We start from the raw sequence: 24,430 nt of genomic DNA, 5'->3' as shown, positions 1-24,430 counted from the left end.
AATAGGCTGGTTTAGAAAGTTGCTTGCAGGGTTAATGAAAATAACATAGGAAAAGATCACAAGAGGAATGAAGGAAAATCAGGATAAAGGAAAAACAGAGAGAAGAAAGAAAGTCTCCCTTTTATTATCTCACAACCGAATTTTCCAATTAATATGCAGCAAAACCCACCACCCAAGTAGCCTATAATGATGCAGATCACCTTCTAAGCACTTGACCAAATACTTAATTACCCTGTCCCAGACCAATAAAATATAAATCTTACATCAGGTTTTTACAGCACTGTTCTTCAAACACTTCACAAAGGTGCTATTATGCATCACAGCTAACCCCTGAGATGCAGTAACTCACTCTGTTTTACCCAAAAGGTTAATGACAGAGCTAAAAATAGAGACCACGTTTCCCCAGCTCCAAATGTACTACTTCTACCATGACATAGTGCCTGATTTTCTTTGAGAATAACCCAAGTCCAAACTGACATTCAACAGCCATTTCTACTTAGACAAAGAAACCTAAACCCCTCTATACTGTAAGAACACAGGCAACCACCACAGTTCTTAAGTGCTGTGTTTCGAGACGTCCAAAAAGGTCTTCAGAGCACTTATTGAGGGTGTGCCTGTACTCTGCAGCAGCAGGACACTTCTCAGACTAATTAGTTCATGTAGCGCTTCCTTGCTATATTCCTTCTGAGCAAGCTAATTTATCTTCATATTACATTATGCAGTGTAGATACATCCTCAGACAAATCAATTTCTCTAAGTAAGGGATACACACTTGTCAAGGCAAAAGCAGTTTAAGAAGCATTATTATGAACAAATGCTCTCACAGTATAACCACTTGTATTTCCAGTTGACTCCCAGGTTTAAATTCTTCGTATATCAGAGTGGATTCAAACTGAAACAGGAAAAAATGCGGTGTTCTGCTTATATCAGAAAAAGAAATAAATCAATAACAGCTTAGGTGAAGTTTGGCAAGGAGAGATGCAAGACTGTTTTCATCCCTCATCCTAGCATAAGGGATGTGATTTTCTGATCTTCAGAAGAAAAATTAGTCTGAATTACAAAGAAACATCAAATTCCAAAAATATGCTTGCATTGGAAACATGCTCAAGTTTGGCAACAACTTTGCCACAGGCTTTGTCTACACTGAGCATGTTTAAAGAGAGTTTCTCCTCTACATGCTCTCTTAGAGCATGACTGAGAACTCTCAATTCCCAAGACCCAACTCTTGATTCACCCTCTCTGCTGTCAGCAACTATCTGTAAAACTCACTACAAGGTATGCATTTTTACATTCTTCCAACACCATTTTGGCACAGAAGAATCAGAGTTTCAAGCTTATCCTGTAAGTGATTTATTCAATCATGTCATAGAAAGCAACCATTTTTCAGCTGGTATAAAATGCACACACCCTCATCACCCCAGAAGGACACTCCCATAAAAAAGTGCATTCTACTGGTCAAGAAACTGAAGCACCTCTCTCCCTCCTGCACACTGTATTATACTGCTTTCAACTAACCAATCTTACTGTAGTTTATTCTAGAGGTCTAAGGATAGTACAGACAGTGCTAACACTGAATGAGCATTCACTCAATACCTCATTTAATCCTGTTTGCTACGTGACATCTTTGTGTAATTTACTGCATCTACATGTACAACCATAACTGGAAAAACCTCTCATTTCTTTGTTGATCACTATTAGGTACTTGAATTATTTCCTTAAGAAACTACTCCCCAGCACCTCCATCAGACAATTTTATGGTTCTTTTTTCAAGGTAGCAAACTGGCAGACAGTGATGTGCATCAAGATTGCCCATACTTAGAGATGGTTGACTTGAAATACTTTGGGTCTCTCTTCAGAGGATAGAGCAATTAAACAGCACTTTGTCAGTACAAAGTACAACTTCAATCTATTTCAGTGCTATCATGTGTTTTCAAAGCTGACATTAATCGGTCCCAAGAGCCTGAACTCAGAAAATGAGAAGTTCACAACTAATGGCCATATTTAAAACACGTGGTTGAAGTGAACCACCCAACCTCACACAGGAGTTCTATGGCTGAATTAAGATTTGCCTTTAACCCTTCAGAATAGCATCCCAACAGCCTCGGGTGTAAATTCCACCTGTCAATGTTAATTCCCTCCCTTCCACACCTACCAGGTCTCCTCCACCTTCAGCAGTTATGAGGAAGCAAATCTAAAGGAAACAAGCTCATTAATTAGCACAGCTGGATTAATCTCCTAAATGCCATTCACCTTGAAAACAGAAGTGCTTTGTGGATGAAGAGTCTGAAATCACATCAGCATGTGCCATCTTAAGGCAAAAATTTATCATGACCAAACTGAGTTTATACCAACAACTTCTATTCCAGCATTTCCCATCTGTTGAGAATTTTGCACGGCATCACCGTCAGAGAACTCCACATTCCCTGAATTTTTGTTACATGCAGTCTCAAATAACAATATAAGATTTCAATCCATGTTTCTATCACCATCTCCCTTGCTAGATTTGCAGCTTGAAACCTGAGAAATTCCCACTACAGGACCTCTTCATACTGAACACATCCAAACAATCTCTGCAAGAGCTTCACTGCAAATCTGTTGGTCTATGCAATAGAGCATCCTATGCAATAGGAACATTACAGGGTTAGGAATTACAGTACAGCAACCAGCAGAAATCTCCCAACACTAATTTCTATCAGAAACCTTTCTATCACCTCAGAAAAGTGAGTTTCTTTCAGTTTCAGCAATGCCAGCAGATAACATATCACTATCTTCCTTGTTTGACACCAACACAACACCCAAGCTTTAATTCCAGAATTTTTTACAAACCACAATAGCATCACATTTCTGTGCGTGCTTTGCCACTTGGGTGCATCACAAATAAATATTTGTTTGAATGCCTGTTTAAAAAAGACAAAATGAAAACTCACCTCATTTCCACCAACAGCTTTGGTTAAAATTACAGCAGAAGACACAGGAGGTGGCATGCAGCCCACTGTCTGCAAGCTGAAAGCAACAAAAAGAATGTTACATTCCTTAGAAGAGACAAACACTAAGCAACCTACAACCTTAAAATACCAAATAGCTGAGTAGAAAGTCATATCACTGTGCAAAGCAATCAGTTTGCAACCAGTTACAGCCCTGCACTAGGATGGGCACTCCTGCTGGCAGCATTTCTGTGCCATCTCTCACCAATCACCACAGTGAAGAGTCATGTCACCATTTAAGAAGTACAAATTAACCTCTCTGTCACTCCACTTCCCCATCTGTAGTACTGTTGCTCTCATTCACAAAGGTCTCCATACATCTACCACAGATTTCCTGATAAAATCACCTGACTGCCATTAAATCATCAACAGCTTTCTCTTACACTTTAGAAATTCAACATACCCTATTATTGTCATTTTTTGGCATTGTTTGTGCAGCAAAGTTATTGATGTGTACACAAATGCTGTTGCAAAGTAGTCCACAAAACCACACAACAATAGAATACAATTAAATTTGGGGCTAAGTAAAATAGGGCTTCTGAAGAAAAACTGTGTTAACTTGGAAGGAACAGTAATGCTTGGAATAGAATAGTTTGCAAAATCCCCAAAAGTGTGGAATCTACATATGATTTCAAGTATTGGAGCTTGAGATTCTAGCTCAAAATAATCAATTACTAGTGGTGAACTACTTTGCATTTGCAACCACGTCAGTCGAACCCCCGAGAAAGGCAGTGTCAAAAAGCTGTAGCAAACAAAAGTATTAAATCCAGGCAACAGGGAGTATTACAGTGCAATTGATATTCTGCAAATATAAAAGAAGCTAAAGAGAAGAAACAGGTAAGTGACAATGACAGTATTCACTTTATCAGCTACAGACACTGTGGGAGAGGAAAGAGGCAACCAATGTAAGCATTATATAAATCCAACCACAAGGTGCCAAGCACTACCTTGGAAGCACACAGTACCTTCAGCTTACAGGGAAATAAGCTATGAGAGAGGCAGCAGAGAGTTGTCAGCACACAGCAGAATAAGCTCATATTGAAAAGAAAACAAATACAGGAAAAAAAAACGGTGCAGGAAAGTTTGGAAACATATATGAAAATATACAGCAGACAAACAAACACATGGCAATTCTGATGTCCATCCCCTACACTGTGACACAGTTATCTCTCTTCTATGTGGCAGCCAGCTCCTTGAACTTCTCACCTGCTCTAATAAGGGGTGGATTAAGTTCAAAGTTATCCAGAGAGGTACAAAATGTGTGCAAGGGCATTCATCTCAGCTGGCAGGGTTTTCCATACTATAAGGGAAAGATTTAATCATACAATCTCCATTAACCCTCTCAAACTGAAAATAACACACTTGGAATTAAAAATAAAAATCCCTATCAAGCAATATTAATCTAAAAAAACCTAGTACACACTAAATGGAAATACTTTTGAGTGTATTGAACATGCACCTGTAAAGTTTATTTTTTTTGTTTTGCGTCAAGTACACAATTCTACCGATATACAAACAGATTCTGTTGGCTCTCAAGGCCAACAGACTACTACAGATAACAACCAACAACTGAAATATTCCACTGTATCAGGCCATGCTATGAGTGCTAACATCAGGGGTCCAAACTCTTGCTGTTCTGCTGATAACACTACAGACAACTGAGTAGTGGAGTCTGGAGTCACATGTTTTAGATGTGAAATCTCCAAAGCCGTATCTTACACCCAATCTTTGCATCTCATGCTTTACCACCTGTGCTGTAAATGCTATATGCTAAAAGTGGAGAAGAGGTGAATCTGTGCATACATTAATAACCTGCTTCACGCTCCTTTTCAAACAGATGTTGGCAATGCAAAACCCAGTCAGCTAACAAAAAAAGTAACTCATAAGATTCTTGGGAGGATGTCAGTTTCTCCTCTATTTTAAAGATTTCAAAATAATTGCAAAGCAAGAAACCTCCTAATATCATCCCAGACAGAGAGGAGGGAAAGAAAAAAAAACCCACTTAGCTGTAGAAATACAGGTGAAAAGCTGGTACCATCTGAATCTGCCTCTCAAGTAACACTTACAGCAAAACACCATTAGAGAGGACAGGAGAATCTACCATGCATTCTGATGCAAGATGTAAAAGGCACTGTGGGCTGTGCCCTTCAGGAATAACCTTGTGCAGGGAGCAGTGGAGAGCTGCAGTGCCCAGGGGAGCCACGCTGCCAAAGGGTGCTGCATGCCCTTGAGAGCATATGCCTGTTTTTCCAGGCCTTTTCGAGGGCTGTTATCCAGCCACCACTACAAACTGTGCTAAATGTGTGATAAGGAAGTAACGTTGCCAAAACCTGTCTTGCTCCCTCCCTGTTTTCCTTATAGACTTTAGTGTTTCTAAGGGAATAAAAGCTACAACTGCAGGGCATTAGGATGAACTTTTGGTTACAGAGAGCTGCCACAGCACAGTCCCTCACATCAGCTCCTCACACACACACAGGGACCTGCTTTGAAATGTGTTATCATAGAATTAGGACAGAGCTCAGTATCTTCTGCACCTGCTTCACACTGAAGGTACAGCTCCCAGTGCAGTGCCTGCTGCTCTGAGCATGTCCTGAACAGCACTATTTATCAAGAAAGCACTCTTAAAAAAACCCCAACCAAGCTACCTTAATTAAACTCCTCAATCTGATCATTCTTCCAATGAGACCTCACTACAACAGAGTTACTGCACTAAAAGATAAAACAGCCAAATCAGAAGCAGTACTCAAGGAACAAGTGCTTGAAAGGCAGCTTGAAGCAAACAGAAGTATAGCAGCTCACTAGTAAGACACAGACACACTTCCATGACAAATGAGCCTGGTTTAGGCTCCACATTTAGAGAGATAAATGCCCAAGTGTTTCTTTTCTTTGCAAAAATACACACATCTCTAGTTTTACACACAGTTTTACACGTGTGCATGCATATACATACAATTACATTTGTGCATGCAACAGATCATGTCCCTTAAATACTAAGAACCAAAGTGGCATAAGACTCATGGGAAAAAAGGAATGAGAAGTGCTTCATGGAACCAAAAACCCCACGAAAGTCTCTTTCACCTTGCACTTCAGAAACTGAAAATCCATGGATTAGGAAGGAATTTTGGCTATTGTGGAAAATCGCACATCTGTTCTAGCTGAGAAAAAACTTCACAATTATTTTACTTTAAAGAATACCCTTTAATAGAAATAGCTAAATGCAAAGGACCATCATATGGCAATCTTGTTATTTCCCTGCCTTACTGACACTGTTAAGCAAAAGAATGTTAACTTTTAATTCATGTTGTCTCAATTTCACCTTTTCACTATCATTTGGACCACTTCACACTTGATGGAACACCAGGAGAAGCCTCTTACAAACAAAATGAAATGCTCCTTTAGATTTAGGCCTTGTAAAAACATAAACATGAGCAGCTTTTTCATTAAACTTTTAAGACAAGGAACTCCCCAAGCAATGTTTCACCAAGCAGTAAGAAAAAATGGGGATTCTTTTGGTAGTTTTCTGAAATAATTGATTTTTGCATTCAAACATTCCAGTATACCTGCATGGCACTAAGTATTGACCTCCCATTCCTAAAAAAACCTTTTAATTTTTTATTTTACATCTATCACTGGTACACCACCAATGAAGCTTTGCACATTGGCAGTGTACACCCAAGATTTAAAAGATGCTGTTTTCATGGTAACTTAGTTTCTGCTCATCACACGGTTCTTGTTCTACAAAAACTTTACTCTTTTTTTCCCCCATAATTTAGGAGGAAGCAGATACTGAACCCATGCAAGAAATTCTCGATACAGACTATTTAGAACCAGAAAACATGTGTGGCATACACAATATTTATTCACTGATTTATGCTTTTTCTTCAGCACTCCTTTTCTTTCCTCCCCACCTTCCCTGAGACCCAACACATCACTTCAGCTGCGTGTTGTGAAAGAGAAAGCTAACCTGTTGCAACCTCCCTAAACGTGAGACTGTCCAGACTTTCTAAAAATGAGACCAGCTTCCTGAAGGGATAATCCTGTGCATGTACTTTGTTTTCAACAGCAAAGCGCTGAAGCACAAAAAACAACCAGCAAAATCTGCAAATACAACAAAACACCAGTTGCAGGATAAGCAGCCCTTTAAGATGACAGCTACAAATATATTCCGCTCCATTATGCTTAAACATACCCTTTTAAAAGCCATTCATTTATAGGTGTGATTGATAATAGCTGAAGAAAGACCCATATTGCTGTTGGGAAGAACACAAGTGTAAAAATCTGGACAAAAAGGTGTAGTTTCACATGCATCAAAGCACTTGTCAGCTCCTGCAAAAGAAAAAGAAGAGAGGAAGTTGCAGTCATAACAGCTGAAATAAGATCACATTTGTGCTTTTAAAACTAGGACCACCGTTATAATACAAAAAGTGCATGTCAAAAAGGCACCTTTAGGGATCATCTGATCTCCTCTTTAATAATGAAGTACATCCAGACAACATAAAAGCTGTCTGCTCCTGGGCATTGTTCCAAAAGAAGTGTCCACCACTTCAATAATAGTATAGCTCTCAGAACAGCAGCTTTTCAGCAGGCAGCCTTAGCACTTTGCCACTGCTTCAAAACCTGTGTTAACTGCACTGACAGCTGTTTACTTTACTGACCCTTGATATCAAAAGGCATGAAAACCTGTAGTGAGCACACGATTTCAAGTTTCTCTGTCTAAAGAGATCCACAAACTGTGATTCTCATGTATACGGTTAAAAAAAAAAAAAAGGAATTTATGGATGTTTATATTACCAAGCATTCATTTGTGGTGTTGGTTTTTCTTTTAAGGAAAAAAAAACAAACATAAAAAGCAAAGTAATCTGTAGCAGACAGATAGGAAATTTATAGGAAAAAAAAAGTTAGGCTGATTAAGAATAGCAAAGAAAGAATACCAAGACCATAGCTAGCTGAAAACAGTTAAGCCATAAATTTCAGAGAAATGAAGTGTAAAACACCACTGGAGACTCAGAAAACATTTAATTTTAAATACTGTAAGAGAACTCCAGAGAGGTGATCAAGTATCCTTACAGAAAAAAACCTCTTCAGCTAGCTCTGTATCTCTGTTTTTGCCTTTTCAGGCATTTCAAGGACCTTTTACAGAGGTTTTTGAGTACAAGGAAAGAGCCTTATACACTTCAGCTCATTTCAAATCTCACAGACTGAGAATAAAAATTCCTCTTCCTTTTTCTCACAGTAACTCACACTCTTTTCAAGTAAACAATGCAAAAGAACTGATGACACTCTCATTTAAAACCTAATTTGCTAGGATTCTCCAGCTGACACTCCAGATGCATTAAACATATATATATATCACTGTATCACACATACAGAAGTGCCCTTTTAATTTCATATTTTTACAATTGGAAAATGCCTCAAAACCAGACGGTTTTTAGAGGACTCTGTGATACTTCCAAAAGTAAAACCCAAGACAAAAAGAAAGCCTCATTGTAACTTCCAGGGGGCAAGGAAGGTGATACAACACAGCCAACCTACTGCATGGAGGAATGATGTATTACTGGAACAAGTCTTTGCAGACCTAATCTATCAGTTTTGAAAATGCCTCTAGTGATTGTCTTTGAGAATAGTTAGACTTATTTAGAATAGTCATTATTATAATAGTATGCCTTAGACTGTATGATCACAGAACAAATGCTGAGGCAAACAGCTTTCACCCTCTTAAACAGTCTACAGGGGCTTGTCCCAAAATACATCTGCCACCTCAAAAAAGTTGCTGGAAGCTGCTTGGTACAACTCTTTCTGCACACCAGACAGAACCTTGTCTTTCCCAGTATTTCAGAGCCTTTAGGGAGCTTATCCCAGCCTCTCCCTGATCAATGTGGGTACCTGTTGCCATCCAGCCACGCTTCCAATAGTCATAGCTGGACCCCTCTGAGCAAATACCCACACAGAGCCAACAGTGTTTTCAGTGGCTTGCCAAATTCCTCGTAGAAATGGATAACACAAGTATGTGATTTAATTTCTGGGGCCCTTCGGGAGGTATTTGCTTTAAAAGAGCAAGGTATCCAGTCACTGAAAACTGAAATAGTATTACATTAAGGTGGAATCAAATGTTCTTGTCAGAGAACACAGAGTATTTCTACAAATGTAAGAGGACCCTGGTCACCTCTGGTTCTGAAAGTGTAACAAGGCCATGCCCAGACAGGCTCTCCTTGAATGTTGCCAATTATTTTGTAAATTACTTTCTGAAAACATCAGCAAAATTTTTTGAGCATGCACTTTCACAGCAGATTAAACCACAAGTGTAGCCTTAAAAGAACATCAGTTATTTCGAATTTTGTCAGATTTATCAGAAGACCTCTGTTAACACTTACACAACTTTTCATCCTGTCATACAGTATACCAAACACTACTTTCCATCTAAGTAATAAATTATCTAAGGTAGAACAGCTGATACACAGGTCAAGAACAAATAAAGCCAAAAGCAGAAACCCTTTACTTTGCAACCCAATAAAAAGGCATATTGAGTAATAATACCAACTTCAGGTTATGCCTTAAACAACTAAAACATGCCTCAAAGTATTTTAATAAAAACATGACCCGGCCACCTAACACATATAAGGATTGTTTTTAATATACACTTCAGAAAGTAATATCACAAAGTACAGAGTGAGAATTTATTTTCTTCCTTTATCTTCTACCCCCATGGCAGAAATTCAGGAAAAGCCTAGCTTCTTCATGAAACATAAAGCTGGATAACAGCACCAGCCCTAACTGCTGCTCCCAAAACAACCTGAGATCAGCTACCTGGATATAAACTTCAGCTCCTGTAAAAGCTTCATTTACATCAATATATTGCTTTTAGTACCACAGATGAAAATAAGTTATGCAAGTTCTAAGTGAGACATGACACATTGCCCAGAAAACTGTCAGTCGCATCACCTGAACTGGAAGGAGTTAGATGTACACTAGCACTGAGAATCTAATCAAGACTTTGATAACGCTACTGATTTCTCTCACAGCTGCTTTACAAATCCCAGGTTTCAAGGATACAAACTAGTGACAGGGAAAGAAATTCTACTTTTTTTTCTCTGCATGCAAAGATTGCTAAGCCTGAAAGAAGAAAATCCCATTCTATTAATACTACTCAGGGCTGTGTTTTGGGTTCTCTTCTCTGTGGAAGAGAGTGCCTCTCCACAGCCTATTTCCACTAGGATTAATTACCATCCCAGGCAAACAAAGGATTCTTCCTGCATCCCCATAAGACCATAAGGCTGCTACAGAACTGACTAAAGTTACCCAGTTCATTTACACAGTGTCCTGGCAGAACTAGAGGTCCTAGTGCCAGGACACAGCAAAGGAGAGGGCAGCCATCAACTCAAACACCACCTCCACTGGAAACTTTACCGCTATAACCAGGACACAGGTGTAGAAACTTCTTTTTTTGTAGAATGCACACTGCTCACTCAAATCCCAGTTCACCAGGAGATAACTGGACAAAATTGTGATGATTCTTTCAGGCATTTAGTATCGTGCAAGTTACGAATAGCATGCCCCGTTAGCCAACAGCACAAAGGAATCAGAAAACTAGACTAGCAGAGACATGCAGTGTTTCATTTCAGCTCCGGCTGCTCCTTCTCTTCTTGGCACACAGCCATCATTTCCTTTCTCCAAGACTCCTTTACATACCCCTTCATCTCTTCTGAATCCCAGACTGTTCCTCTTTGAATAATGTGTGACACAAAATTTTAAACAAATCTCAGTGCCTGGGATATGCACTAGAGAGCAAGCACCTCAAATCCAGCTGTCCACAATGAAATCCTATGGGAAAAGATTGCCAAGACTTTGCACCTGTATATTGGCATTTTATCTGCATATGAACCCTTTTGTGCTGATCCTAGCTGCTGTCCTGGCCCTACCCAACAAGGTAAGTTAAAGCCACCAGGTCTTTGTTTCCATCAATCCAGCAGTGAACAGCTGCATCTCACCCTGATTTGGGTTTGGGACACAATCACAGTGTAGATCCAGTCTCCAAATTGTGCTCATCACTCAAATTTAGTTAAAGCTGTGCAGAGACAAACAACCCACCCTCTGTGGATGGGTGACATTTATTCACACTCTCCTTCTCACCATCTTCATTACTTTGTGAAGCACCTTCTGAAATCAAGGAGGGTTATTCCATGAATGTCTAACATTTATCTTCTCTTGTTAGCCATCCTCCCAGCACCACCACCACCCCCATTCCAATTACATTCAAATCTGATCAAAAGGAACACAAAACTTTTTAAAGCACAACAGGAATGAAGCAATGAGAAATTACAGTACCTCGGTTTTTAAGGAGAGTCCACTGTTAAAGAATATAGCTGAAACGGCAATGTAAGTTATGGTAATTTCTGGTTTCAAGGGTCCTAAAAAATACAGACATAGAGAACAAAGTGAACTACAGTCAAAGAGATAATGATACACATATAATATATCAGAGTAAATGAGAATACTTAAAAAAATACCTGGAAAAAGTCTAAGCAGTAATGTCTCTCAAAAAAAGAATGGTGTTTCTATTAAATTAAGAAAGCATGCTATCCATTTTTAAATAAAAGTAAACCAGTGAGTGCAGAGGGAGTTATGTCATCATATAAATTTGATTTCCATGATTAGAAGCCACTGGGAACTCACAGGTAAATTCTGAAAATTTGAAAATGGGGAGTTTTTCACAGTTCTGCCATCAAAATATCACTACAGCATCAGCAAACTCAAACCATACAATCAAATAAAAATATTAGCTGGTAGCTTCACAGGGCCATTGATATCACTCACACAGCTACCTCTCAGTTCTTGCTCTACAACACACACACCTGTCTGCCTGCACAGAGGAACCCAAATCATACCTTGCAATGATTTCTTCAGGGCAATACAATTCTGTGTTATTCCCCTCACAACAGAAACCGGTTCAAAATGGTTCATTCCAGCCCTACTATAACACATTTCAGACACTGCTGAATTGAGATCGGCAAGGGCAGATGCCTACACCTCCAAGGGTTCCTCTCTATTAAAGGCTTACATTTGTATATATTTATATTTTTTTTTCAGGGAGATTAAAATACAGTATTTTTTATGCTCCTATAAAAATGATGAATTCTCTTAATACACTTTGCCTTCGGAGGCCACCAGGCATAAAATGTATGTGCTCATTTTTTCATGAGCGTGCAACCAGATATTATGTTAGAAAGAAAATATTAGCAGGCTACTTAAGACCAAAGTAATATCCTCACTCTCCAAGTGACCCTAAGTTGTCATGAGCAAAACTGCAACAGCAAACAAGCCGGCCTTGCCTCGACACTCCAGAAGAGAGGAACCTTTCTGCTCCCTCGGATGAATGATACATTGATGGTCACACTGGAGTAAGGTCAATGATCCTTAAATCAGAGGGATTTGATTGTACAAGTCAAATTTGCAGCTCAAGTCATTTCAATCCAAATCCTACTCTCAGAGAGAACTCTGTTGATGAGACACTAAAACTGTGTGTGCCAAATACAAAAAAAAACCAAAAACAAACCAAACTACATACATGAAGTGTAAGGTAAAAATAAGACAGGAAATGCAAGAGTTACAGTTGCAACAAAGCACATGACTAGTTGCAAAATTATGGCATGTTAACTGAATAGATGGGAGAAAAAAACCCAGAAAGATTATATAAATACATACAGCTATACAGAAAACTGTATTTTATAGACACAATTACCTATTTTTTGTAATCATTTAGAAGATTAGAGTATCTATGTGCATGCACATACACACTAAGCAGACACGCAGTGGGTTAGTCTGGCTAAAATATGGGTTCTTCCAGGACACAGTTTTTTCCGGTTTAGGGTTTTTCGCTGGGCTACCTGAACTCCTTCTCACAGGAGAAACCTCTACCACCAGAGCAACCACACACTCGTGGAGCACAGGGAACTCTGGTCACAACAGATCCCCTTCATCTCTGGTTATTTCCTGGTCAGAGAAATTCTTTTTACAAAGGAACTAAATGGGCTCATTTATCAAATAGGAAAACACACAAAAAGGGCTTGGCTTATGTCGTGAAGGTGACAACACCACAAATCTTTGTTATTTATGGCACAATGTTCCACGGGTATGGATGCTGGACCATCCATACCATTCGCTAAGGCCCTGCAAATTGCCGTGCACAGCTTTATCAGCTGGAAGATGACAAACTAAGGTTTTTTCATGTTGACACTTCCCACCTCTCACCTCTTCATGCTTTTAAGAAGAAATGTTTTTCTTCCTCAGAGCACTGAGATCACACAGTTTCAGAGGAGGGGATACCACTATGGAGAACACGTGCTCACTAGTTTCAATCAATGCTTCCAAGATTTTTCAAGCAAGTTGTCCCAGGAACAATACTGTGTCGAAGCCTGACATCTCTTTGCAGCAGAATTAAATGAAATGCTCCATCACAGTGCTTCCATGCAGGAAGCGAGCCGAGGAAAAATCATCTCCTATTCTAGTTAAAAGGATCTCCCACACGGCTGCCAACAATTAGCACGGCAGTCAAAGCAGAAAGGGACAAAACACCTGATACTATCAATTTCAAGTCGTCTCTAAGGTCTGCCAAAAACACAGCACGGATCCTGCAAGAAGCTCCGTGTGGGTCCTATTCACCTATGCAGAACAGCACACAGATGTTAGAAGGGATCCTTGCACAGCAGGAATTTGCCTACCCTGAACTCCATGAAGTACCAGAGCCTTAGTTGCCACAGCAAGTGTTCAGAGCCATATTTTTTTTTAATCACTTTCTTTTTTTCCCAGAACCTAAGAGGTGGGAAAAGCTTGGCTCCTCAGTGAGAAGCTGTCTATTCTCAAACTCCAACTCTGTTAAGAAGAAAAAAAAAAGGAATTAAAAGAAAAAAACAACTGTGCCTATAAAAGCATAGATAGATTCTTCTTCCTCTCACATAATGTGGAACTGCTATAGTAATTCTATTGAAGTGTTCTACATTCCTTTCCTTAAGCCATAGGAAAGGAACAATTAGGAAGAAAAAATACAAAATTTAATTTGTTCTTCAAAACTGTGAACATCTGGAGCTGAAGTTCCAATGGAAACTAACCAGAAGACACTTCCAGCGTTTATACTTAAAGATACATTGTTTATGTTTAAATAACAGTGGATATTTCATCAGCCCTTGTTCCGGGAAACATACAAGCCCTCCCTGCTTAGCAAGGGCAGATCTGCTTTGCCCCCTAAGCATTTGATACCACTTTGCACAGGATCAGTTTCCCTGTCTTCCCCCACCTTTATGAGGAAGTAAGTGGGAACAACGACAAGACCAAAAAAAAACCCCAAAACTTTAAAATACAAGTGTTCTACTATAAAGTGAAAGAAAAGGTCTGGCCGAAACACAGCACCTGAGAGTTTACCACAATACACCTCCGGGGAAGCTCCCAGATGGCAGAAATCCATACCCTGCTCTGCCAGGACTTCATGCCCAGAGCTCTGGAAGTTATGACTTAGTTGAACAGGAGCACATTCAGAGCCAGTCACCACTCGGCTTCCATCACTCCTAATCCCAAAAGAGCAGAACGCTCTTCCAGCCACTGGTACAGTGCCGAGCAAAGACGCACAGGAACACACCCGGGAGCAATTCCCGGGTGCCTGAGGAGGAGCGACTGGAAGCAGGCGGAGAAGGAGGGCAGGGACCCGGCACGGGGGGGGACGGGAGCTGGCAAAGTGCCGGGGGCTCCCGCTGCCCCCACCGGGGCACAGCGCCCGCACTCACCGCCTTTGACGCCGACGCCGGGCTCCAGCCGCGCCACGGCGATGACCAGCACGATGCCGAGGATGAACCACTCCTTCCGCAGCCGCTCCAGCAGCCCCATGGCGCTGCCCGCCGCTCCCCGCTGCCCGGATCGGCTCCGCCAGCGCCACTCGCTCCGGTTCGGCCGGCTGGTCCGGCGCCGCTCGGCTGCTCCGGGCTGCTGTGGGCGCGGGGCGGGGCGCGGCCCCACCGCCCGCCGGCAGGGCCAGCCGGATCCGCTGACAGGAAAAGTCTCACCCACCGCCGCCATCGCTACCACGCATCTCCTAATAGGCGCGCAGCTCCGCGCTGCCGCCCGCCCGCCCGCACGGCTACGCGTAACTCCGGCCCCCCGCTGGCTCCGGCCGCCCCCGCCCCGTATCCCTGCGCCGAGGCGGACACCGCGGGTGGCGGTGGCGGGAACGGGACGGCGCCGTGGCTGCCGTCACCGGCCGGGTCGGGGAGGGCGCGGGCACGGAGCCGGTGCCGGCGGGCGGGCGCGGGGCTGGACGGGTGCGGCGCAGCAGGGCGGGCGCGTGGTGCGCGCTGTTTTGGTACATTACAACGCCCGCGTGACGGCCGGCGTTTGACGCGCGGGAGGGCGGGCGCGAGCCGGGAAGCGCCGGGGCGGGAGGCGGGATCCGGGATCTCTCCGTGAGGGCGGGCGCGGGTCGTTGGTGGCCGGGCGAACACCGACAGCCGGGCTCCCCGCAGCCCTGGTCGCGGGAGCGAGGAGCGCCGGGCGGGCGGGGGCCGCCGCCGCGTCACGCACCTCTTACCGGCGTGCGCGCACGCCCGCCCGCCCGGGCGCTGCGCCGCCGCCTCCAGGGGCACGTGGATCGGGATCGCCCTGGAGTTCCCACAGAGCGCCTGCCTGTCCGTTCTGGGCAGACCCAAAGGCAGGTACCGACAGCATCGCCCGCGGTGTGTCCCGGGCCAGCCACTTCCCAGCGGCGGGCCGTTCCCCGGTTTCCCTCAGTGCTAAAAACACTTCCACTAAAACAGCATCGTAAAACCTCATCCTGTTGCTCGACCCACGTTTGCCATTCCCTGTTCCCCTCTTGTGGCGCTTCCCCGATGGATTAATCAGCCCAGCCCCTGCCCGGCCACCGCGCTCCAAGTCGCATGAACAAGGAGAGGATAAAGCAGGAGACGCGCTGTCTCTCAGCGGCTCCCACCGGTGCTGCCGCGGCTGCCCCGTCCCGCAGGGCTCTCGCACACACGGCTGCTCTGTTGCGTGATTCCTAAACAGTTAGGGAAGTTCATCCTGCACAGCCTCTGCGGATGTATTCAGGCTTCAAGGAATAGCCCTGCCACAGGCTTTCTGCTATCAAGGAAATAAACGTTTACAGCTGAAAGCTCAGCTGCGATCTCCAAGAGAGGTATATCCCTGCGTGTTCTGGGAGGTTCACTTGCGTAAACATGGACGAAATTTTTGGAACGTGCATTGTCCCATCCGCAAACAGATCCAAACTGTGCGGTTTAAAATGATTATGCATTTCACTGCTTTACTAAAGTTTACTGGAGTACGTGTTGATCCTCGCTCTCTTCTCAGGTGGGAGAGACAGATTGCAAAACCTCACTGCATTTGCCCAGCGCAGCCACTGCGGGTTGGCTGTTTTGGGAGAAAATAAATGCATAATGTGTTCATCTGGAGCAAGCTGTGATTATAACGAGCGTAGGATTTGATTAGTTGGAGGATTTGATTGCTGTGCAGGAGAGATAAATCAGATGAAGATGTACAGTTAATGTTTGTCATATAAACTATATTAAATCTCTCTGTGGGTACTCACTCACAAGTGGCCCTAGTTCCAGGACATCTGCACCATTCATGGATCAGAGCATGCATATCTTTTTGTATGTGGCTCTGAAAGCACACCAGCAAGAGCACAGGCCCTCTGATCTGAACACAGCAGGAGAGCAGGCAGATGTCCATGGTTTCCCAGGTGGTTTTGTTGTGAATTTGTACACAGCCCTGGAGCTCCTAGCAGAGATGGGAAGTAGACTTTTCACCCAGTTCCTAGGGGTTCCAGCCAGGCTGATGTGTTATGAGATGCAGAGGCCTCACACTGCACCAGCAGGTCTAGAAGGCAGGAGCAGATTCAGCACAATTCAGGAAAAAACATAATGAATAATCTGTTTAGGCCAAAAGTTAACTCAGAAGTTAGAAGTTTCATAGAGAATGAAATTGCTGCAGTGTCAATTCCTGAAGAAGCTGCAGAGGGATGGAAAGAAGGGCAGGTATGGAGGATGCTCAGTCTGGCAATAAAATTCAGTCCTGCAATAAAGACAGCAGTCTCACCATGCTTTTGCATCACAGTTTTTACATGGTAGTAATCCTGCCCCTCATTCTTTGCAAGTGGATACTAATCATAAAATTTTAATTTTGCTTACTGTTCAAGTTAATTCTAGTTAATTTTGCCAACAAGTTTCAGATATTTACTCACAGCAGATGTAATGGGCAAGTTAGAAACCTCAGTTTCAGTCCTAGGCTCGGGAAGATGCTTCTCAATTTCCCCTCCAAAGGGTCACTTCCTGTGCACAGTCCGAAGCCTGTTTCTCCTTGTCTAAAGAAGGATGAGATATCTCACTGGGTATTACATTTAGAACACTTAAGAAATATATATATATATAAAACCACAAACAAACAAGAAAACCCCACAAAATCAAATGGTCATCAGACATAACAGACCTTCCATCTATACTCAAAATAAAAAGATAAGCTTTAATGAGGCTCTGTTGCTTCAAGTGGATGCTTTGCCTTTAAATTTTTTCCAAAAGATCTGAAGTTTGTAATAAATATCTTTTGCCAAGTGAATTACAAAATACACAAGTTCACAAGGCCCTCTTCTTTTGTAATCTTTAAAATCATATGCAGATATTCTAAGCTGTGTGTCAACAGACTTCTACAAAGACATTTTTGCTGTTTTATTTTTTTTAAAGCTGCCCTGCTATTACTGTGATAAGCTTGTATGTCTTTTAGATTAAATAGATGAAGCTGTTCCTGCTTTTAAATAAGAGAGCACTCTCTAAGCCCTGTCCTGTCCCACTAGAGTGGAACAGAAAGGAAGAAAGCACTACATGTGAATTGTATAATTGGCATGGCACTCGCACACCCTAAATCTGTCTGCAAGACAGCATCACTATTGCTATCAGGGAATTTATCATCTGTATTGAGGCATTTGGTCACTATTAGAGAGGGACAATCCAGTGTCTGTCCTGTCACCCAAAACTGTCTCCTGCAACGTTTCACATTCCTCCTCATGTTTCCATACAGATAATACATATATTCTAGTTAAACACCAGGACTCAAACAGATCTGGAATGGTCTGGCACATGTGTATGTGTATTCTCTGTTACATTGTACAAAAACATTTTGGCGTGTATTTAGCTGTGGCTTAGACCTAGTACAGGAACAAGAATTTAGCTTGTCTTTGATTTCACATGACCAAATTTTCATTTTTGTTCAACTGCAAACATACCTTGGGGCTTGCAGATGCTTTCCTGCCTCCAAAGGCCCTTGTGCTTCCTTCTGCATAATACAAAAGCTTTGTGACACGTGTAGCTATGTGGCACCAAGCCTTTGTTGGTTTCAGCAGGTAGCCTGCTGAAACCAACAGGACTGTTCATGTGAGCAGGGACTGGTTTTCATGTCTGCAAAGATGCAGGAGTGGACTGGACATTTCTGGGCTTCACATTTTGGACAACCAGCCTGATCAGTAACTGATGCCGAGATGCCGGCTCCCCTTTGTGCCATGTGGAGCCTATTCCTTTTGTGTGCCCAGCCTCTGATCTGCACTATGTACCTCACTGCCTAATAACTGCACAGTTATTTTAGGGAATGTGCGAGGATTTTTATGCTCCTGAGTAGCAGATGTCATCTGATTATGCGTTTAGACAGGAGAGGTTTTAATATAAAGGAGAGGGGATCACCAGATAAAGCGAGCTTAAACGAGAGGAAGAGATAGTATTAAATAATTTAGCTTGAAAAGAACAAAGATATTCAGAATGAACAAGATAAAGAGAGGTGTTAATTATAAATAGGAAAGTTGAGGAGAAAAAGTGGAAATATATGGGAGGCGGTTTACAACACATTTATATTTCTCACAAGCACTTAGTGGCATGATCTCAGATTTTCTCAGGCTCTTGAAGAGATTGCTGTACTGATCCCATTAGCTGGATTTCCTTGTGGAAGAGGAATTTACAAGTCTTTATTCTGTCTTGGCCTAGGTGCTTATGCTGCTTTAGGCATCTGCAAGGCGTCTTTTGGTTGTTGCTATTGAATATTATTGAATACCTATAAACACTTAGGTATTGCCAGTTGCAGGACTTACTACCCTTATCATAATGCAGTAGCAGGAATTATGTACAAGTTCAATTTAGAACAGCACTTAATGGGACTTAAAGTATGGTTTTCTAAATAGAAGCTATAAGATGATGAAAGATTTTGTGAATCTTTGGGTTTATTATTATGGTCTGATCTTTTTTTCCCCAGAGACCTTAATGCGTAACACTCTTTTTGTTTTTAACTTGTGATAAAAGGTCCTCTTACATATTTAGTTATTCAACAAATAAGCAATTTTTCTTTTACTTAAGAGCTCCGTTTGAAATTTTCATGAGATAATCTCAGGCAATAGGAAGAAAATCTAAAAGATAACAAGTGGGGGTTTTGCTGATCCCATTCCTAGAACCTGCTTGTCCTTACACAGAAACAGAACCTGGTTTACTGATGCTCCACTCATGATATTCTCTTGACTTTTCCTCCTAGACTACCAAGAGACTATACAGATTGAGAGAAATTTTCATGTTTATCACTTTTTCACAGAAATATGGTTTCCCAGTAGACAGCAAGGCTATAATGTATTCAGAAGGTTGCATTTAAAAAAATAAAAAAGGAAAAGAAAAGCTATTGGCATAATAAAGCTGTGCTCTTGATACAGATTATGGGCTTCTTCAACTGCAATTCAAAAATATAAGACAAAAAAACTATTTTTCTAAACCATGGAAAGCTGTACATATTTAAACCTGAAAAATGATAGCAAGAACAGGAAATAGCTTCCCTAGACAATTTCCCAATGAACAGCTGGATTTAACCTATTAAATAAAATACTTCAGAGATAACATGGGGATACCTTTATATCTTTTTCTCCTTATGCTTACAAAAATAACCTTCTAATATTATAATCATGGTACCAAAATACCTACAACATGAGAAGTTTCACTTCAAAAATCTGTGTTGTACTTTTATAGCAGAGAAGCAGGAGATTTATTCTTGGGTGTGGATGCACAGATGTGCAGATGCAAAAGTTTTACAATGCTTTTAGAGTAATTAACCACTCATAATGGGAAGAGCATGCAAATCACAGAAAGCAGAAAGAGGAGAGCAGTCACCCCAGCCCCTCTAGCTCTGAAATCAGGAACCTGTCACAAAGGTCGAGTTTGGAAGGAGCAGCCATCTGGAAAATCAGGTGCTAGAAGTTTCTAGAAGGTTTGTCTCAAGGTTGTTGAAAGCTGGCTTTTAGGAGCTTCAGCTTTATCTTCTAGAAGAAAGGATTGTCCAAAAGGAAGGGCAGCCCATGCTCCAAACTTTGTATTCTTTTAGCTGGACAGAAGGTAGAGCCTTATTTCTCTTGTGTCTATTAAATTAAATTTTAATATTAATTAAGAGTTTAAAGATTCAAAGAAACAGGGCCAATTCACCAGCTTCCCTGAGGGAGAATGCCAGAGAAGGCTTTGCACTTCCTGAGATTTGTCAGTTTGACTTCATCATAATAATGGCACCTCTTGTTACACCTCTTGGACCTTTGCTGGTCATTACTGTGTCCTGTCTTCACCACAGGCCAGGACCCAGCACTCCTTCAGTCTTGAGAAAAGCAAAATGCATTCCACAGGAATCTCAAAGACACATAACTTGACAGTGCCATCATTTACCCACATTGAAGTAAATTCCACAGTATTTGCAAATATATTCATTTGATCCCAGCCTATCTGGCCTTGATTTAAAACAGACTAGGAAGTGATGTCACAAGAATGTAAGTTCTTCTAAGTGCTGCATATGTCAGTCCTGAGAGGAACACATTCTTACACATCTTCTCCTAGAGAGGCATGAGAGCACATTAATAGATGGGGTATGGTATGTCTGATGTTGACCAGGTTCACATGTAAGTGAAAAAATGTCAAATGAGAAAGCAGATGAGGAAAAAAAAAGAAGAAGCGGGGCCAAGAAGGGAGATAAGTTATAGGGAAATATGCTAAATAATTAGGAAAAATGTAACCAGAGAGGAAGAAATCATTTAAAAGCTATCTAATAACAAATCAGATATTATATCTGTCAATACATAAAAAATGAATTTGCTGACAACTCTTCATCCCACAGTCTGCAGCATTAATAAGTTATGAAGTATGAAAAAACTGGGACGCTTTGTGCCTAAAACGGTATCACACGAGGAAAAGGGAATAAAGCTGAACTAAAACAAAGGACACGATTGTGTTTTGCTGGCAAATAATGACATAAATGGAAAACAAAACCACAGAAAAAAACACAGCCCCCCCAACCATCAAATAGAAGGAAAATCTGACTGCCTGGGTTTTTTGGCAGTTAATCAGATACAAATCATGAAGTCAGCACTATCTGATGGAAGTTTTGGATGCAGTTGTTATTCCAGAAGTGTCCAGCCCAAACTGCTTATTTAAACAAAGAGAAGGAGATGGCAGGGGAGCAGAGGATTAAAGTGACTGAGATAGGAGTTTTGGGATCCAAACTATCTCAAGGTAAACAGAAACCATGAAGGACAGAGCCTGAAGGGGAAGTCATTTCTATCCAAGCCTGCTGCTCTCCTTGCACTGTGAATTCATTTCCCTTACTGCTGCCTCACTAACCAGGAGGCAAGACTTTTGCACCTCTGTCATATCCAGGGCTCAAACATCCACCACTTGCTTTTTTGGCACAGCCAACACAGCTGCTAAACCTTCTCATCCTCCCTTCTCTCATGTTCAGCCTCTGCCCCACGCCTTTACCAGGACATTGCTGAATAGGTCTACTCCTGGGATGCTCTGCCTTCTTTCCTGTTCCCAGGGAAAACAGAGTTATTCTTTTGTGAAATTGATATATTCCTACAACATAATCAGGGCTTGACAAAGACTTCCAAGCAGCACTGTTCCCTGCCTGACATCTATCCAGCTTATGCTGCACCAGTCATCCTTGGGCGATTTTGTATTGTTCATTTCACAGGTCTCATCCAATCTCCCCCATTCCCTTCCACGTAAGTGGCTTTAATGCCGCAGCCTAGAGCTGCAGTAAGCGAGGGAAGGAACTAATTTATTTTTTTAGTAGGTACAAGTCAGTCAGCAAGCGCAGTAGGGAAGTTAGAGCAGAGATAGGGAGGATCATCTGGTTGGGGTTTTTTTCAGCAGAACCTAAAGAGGCTGTGTGAGGTAGGGCCTTATATTTCCTTTAGAGGATGTGCATTAAGCAGAGCTCTACCCTGATCCCTTTAGGAAGTGGGAGAGTTACGATGGTGCCTTTTCCCTGAGAGCATTTCTAAGCTTTTCTCACAGGAAGCTTTCCTTGTGGTGCATTCTTAAGTAGATCAAATGTAAAGGAAAATCCCAATTCAGAATTAATTGGCATACATTTTTTCAGGAGCTGGAGGGATTTTGAATTTCTTCCTTCTAGATGAACTTACAACACTCCTGCAATCCTGCATTTGAAGTTGTACCTGTCTGTGGTAGGAGGCAATCACAAGACCTGCAGCAAGGCACATCACCCTGATTTTACCTCTCAACCCTGTTACTCACAGGCTTTCCAGTGTGGTGTCTGTAGCTCACATTTAACTCCAGCTTGTTCTTGCAGTCTTTGCTTCTGTAGGTGCTGTTCTCACTCTGGAGACAGTGGCATAGGAAGGAAGCCATGCTTGGAAATTAACCATTTCCAGCATCCCTGCAAAGCCAGAATCAGCAGCTGAAGCAGATGCTTGGTGGGGAAATAAGGCTCTTTTTTAAAGTGGGTCCAGAGTAATAGTTGGCTTAAAAATGCTTAGTACCATTAGCTCCAGGATCATCCACACCATGTGCTTGCCGTCTGTCATTTTGTGAAAGAAAGCAGAGGTGTTTCTGCCATGACCACTGTCCCCTTGCATCATGCTTCTGCTGTGGGAAAATGGCTTTCCCCTAAACATGCCCAACCCACTGGCACATCCAATACTGCCTAAGCAGCACCACTCTCCATCCAGACAGGTATTCCCTCTTCACCTCCCGTCCAGCAGCTCTCTGGGTGCACAGCAAGCTCCATCTGAGTCACGCAATAATAATCATTGCTTATATACAAGATCCCTTGTGTACTGTATATTAATGTCTGGCTGGTAATTTAATGGCACCTCTAGGCATAAACAAAAGTTTATTAAAACAGTAAGTAAAATGTTCCCGAAGACTGGCCTGCATTTTTAATTTTCTATTCATCATTCCAAAGTACAGAGCCAGCCTTCTTATGCAAAAGGAAAGCTACAGAGTTAACACCAAGTCATTTTGCACAAGTCAGACATAGCACAGTCTGAAGCAATAGGATGCTTCATTTATTCTCACAAGACCCTTTTTTCTGGTCATCTTTAGCAATGATGGCCAAACAGAAATTTGAATTGATTATTAGGAAAGGTGTACAACTCCAAAAAGCAGCAGCATATTGATTACTGCTCACTTTACTTGTCACTTCTCAGCTAGGAAGCCACACAGTTAGCTAAAGCCATAAATCCCAGTCAGTAGTTACAGTGTCCACCATAGCTAAGACTGAGTCATGCTCTGAAGCTTAGGCACATAAAAGTGATGCCATTCCTCCCTTGTTTTCATTCATGAGATGCATTTTTTACAAGTGATTTATTGCTCTGAAGACCACCAGGTTTCTTTTCTCATAACCTAATTTCTTCAGCTCAGTAAAATGTGTATGTGCTAGCTAATACATAAATTACTACACATTTACAGTGGGCATGTAGTTGGACACATTTTTTAGACAACATTTAAGCAGAAACTTGAACTGATTTTCACATTTTAGATTAAAGTTATAGAGACATGAAGAATTCCAGAAGAAAATTTTTCCATTGAGAAAATTCACTGTGGAGATGCTGGAGTGAGCAGCTGTGCTTTTAGCAAGTCTTATTTCAAATCCCAGCCACACTTCCAGACTGCAGTGACATTCCCCCTTCACTCCTCCACTGTAATTTAGCATACACTAAGGATCATGAAGCATTTCTCAGCTCCCAGGGCACATCGCTGCCTATCTCCACATTGATACACAACCCCATGGTGCTCAACTGGCCTCTTGGTTTTCACAGAAAGACAACAGGAGCATTCAGACTGAACAGAAGGTGCAAACACATGCTCCAACAGGTCCCATCCACAGGACTTTGGGAGCCTGAAGAAAATACAGCTGTTCCCAAGCTCTTTCCTGGGAACCTCAGTATTTTTGTCATAACCTAGAATATTTATCTACCTGCCACCCTCTACAGCCACCTGAAAGGAAGTTGTAGGCAGGCAGGGGTCAATCTCTTCTCCCAAGTGACAAGCAATAGGACAAGAGGAAATGGCCTCAGGTTGTGTCAGGGGCGGTTGAGATTGGATAGCGGGAAAAATTTCTTCACCAAAAGTGTTGTTGAGCACTGGAACAGG

The 24,430-nt window shown here is 42.0% G+C and overlaps 1 protein-coding gene across 6 annotated transcripts in view; it reads right to left on the bottom strand.

The window, feature by feature from the left end:
- SLC10A7 (solute carrier family 10 member 7) overlaps positions 1–15,141 on the bottom strand; it is a 143,644-nt gene extending 128,503 nt beyond the window's left edge. For 2 of the 6 annotated variants that reach the window (XM_039550516.1, XM_039550517.1), the window contains exons 1-4: positions 14,756–14,997; positions 11,307–11,389; positions 7,174–7,310; positions 2,928–3,003 (exon numbers count right to left, since the gene is read on the bottom strand). In XM_039550516.1, the coding sequence (XP_039406450.1) occupies positions 2,928–3,003; positions 7,174–7,310; positions 11,307–11,389; positions 14,756–14,855 (396 nt within the window). In that variant the 5' untranslated portion in view covers positions 14,856–14,997. Of the gene's footprint in view, positions 1–2,927; positions 3,004–7,173; positions 7,311–11,306; positions 11,390–14,755 lie in introns of those variants that run through there. The other 4 variants (XM_010412155.4, XM_039550515.1, XM_039550514.1 and 1 more) reach the window with 3 other exon arrangements.
- Between the last annotated feature and the right edge of the window lie 9,289 nt (positions 15,142–24,430).

Source organism: Corvus cornix, chromosome 4, assembly GCF_000738735.6.
Source record: "Corvus cornix cornix isolate S_Up_H32 chromosome 4, ASM73873v5, whole genome shotgun sequence".
NCBI classification, from domain to species: domain Eukaryota; kingdom Metazoa; phylum Chordata; class Aves; order Passeriformes; family Corvidae; genus Corvus; species Corvus cornix.
The sequence above is the reverse complement of the archived record's forward strand: the minus strand, read 5'-3'. Positions and strand labels throughout refer to the sequence as shown.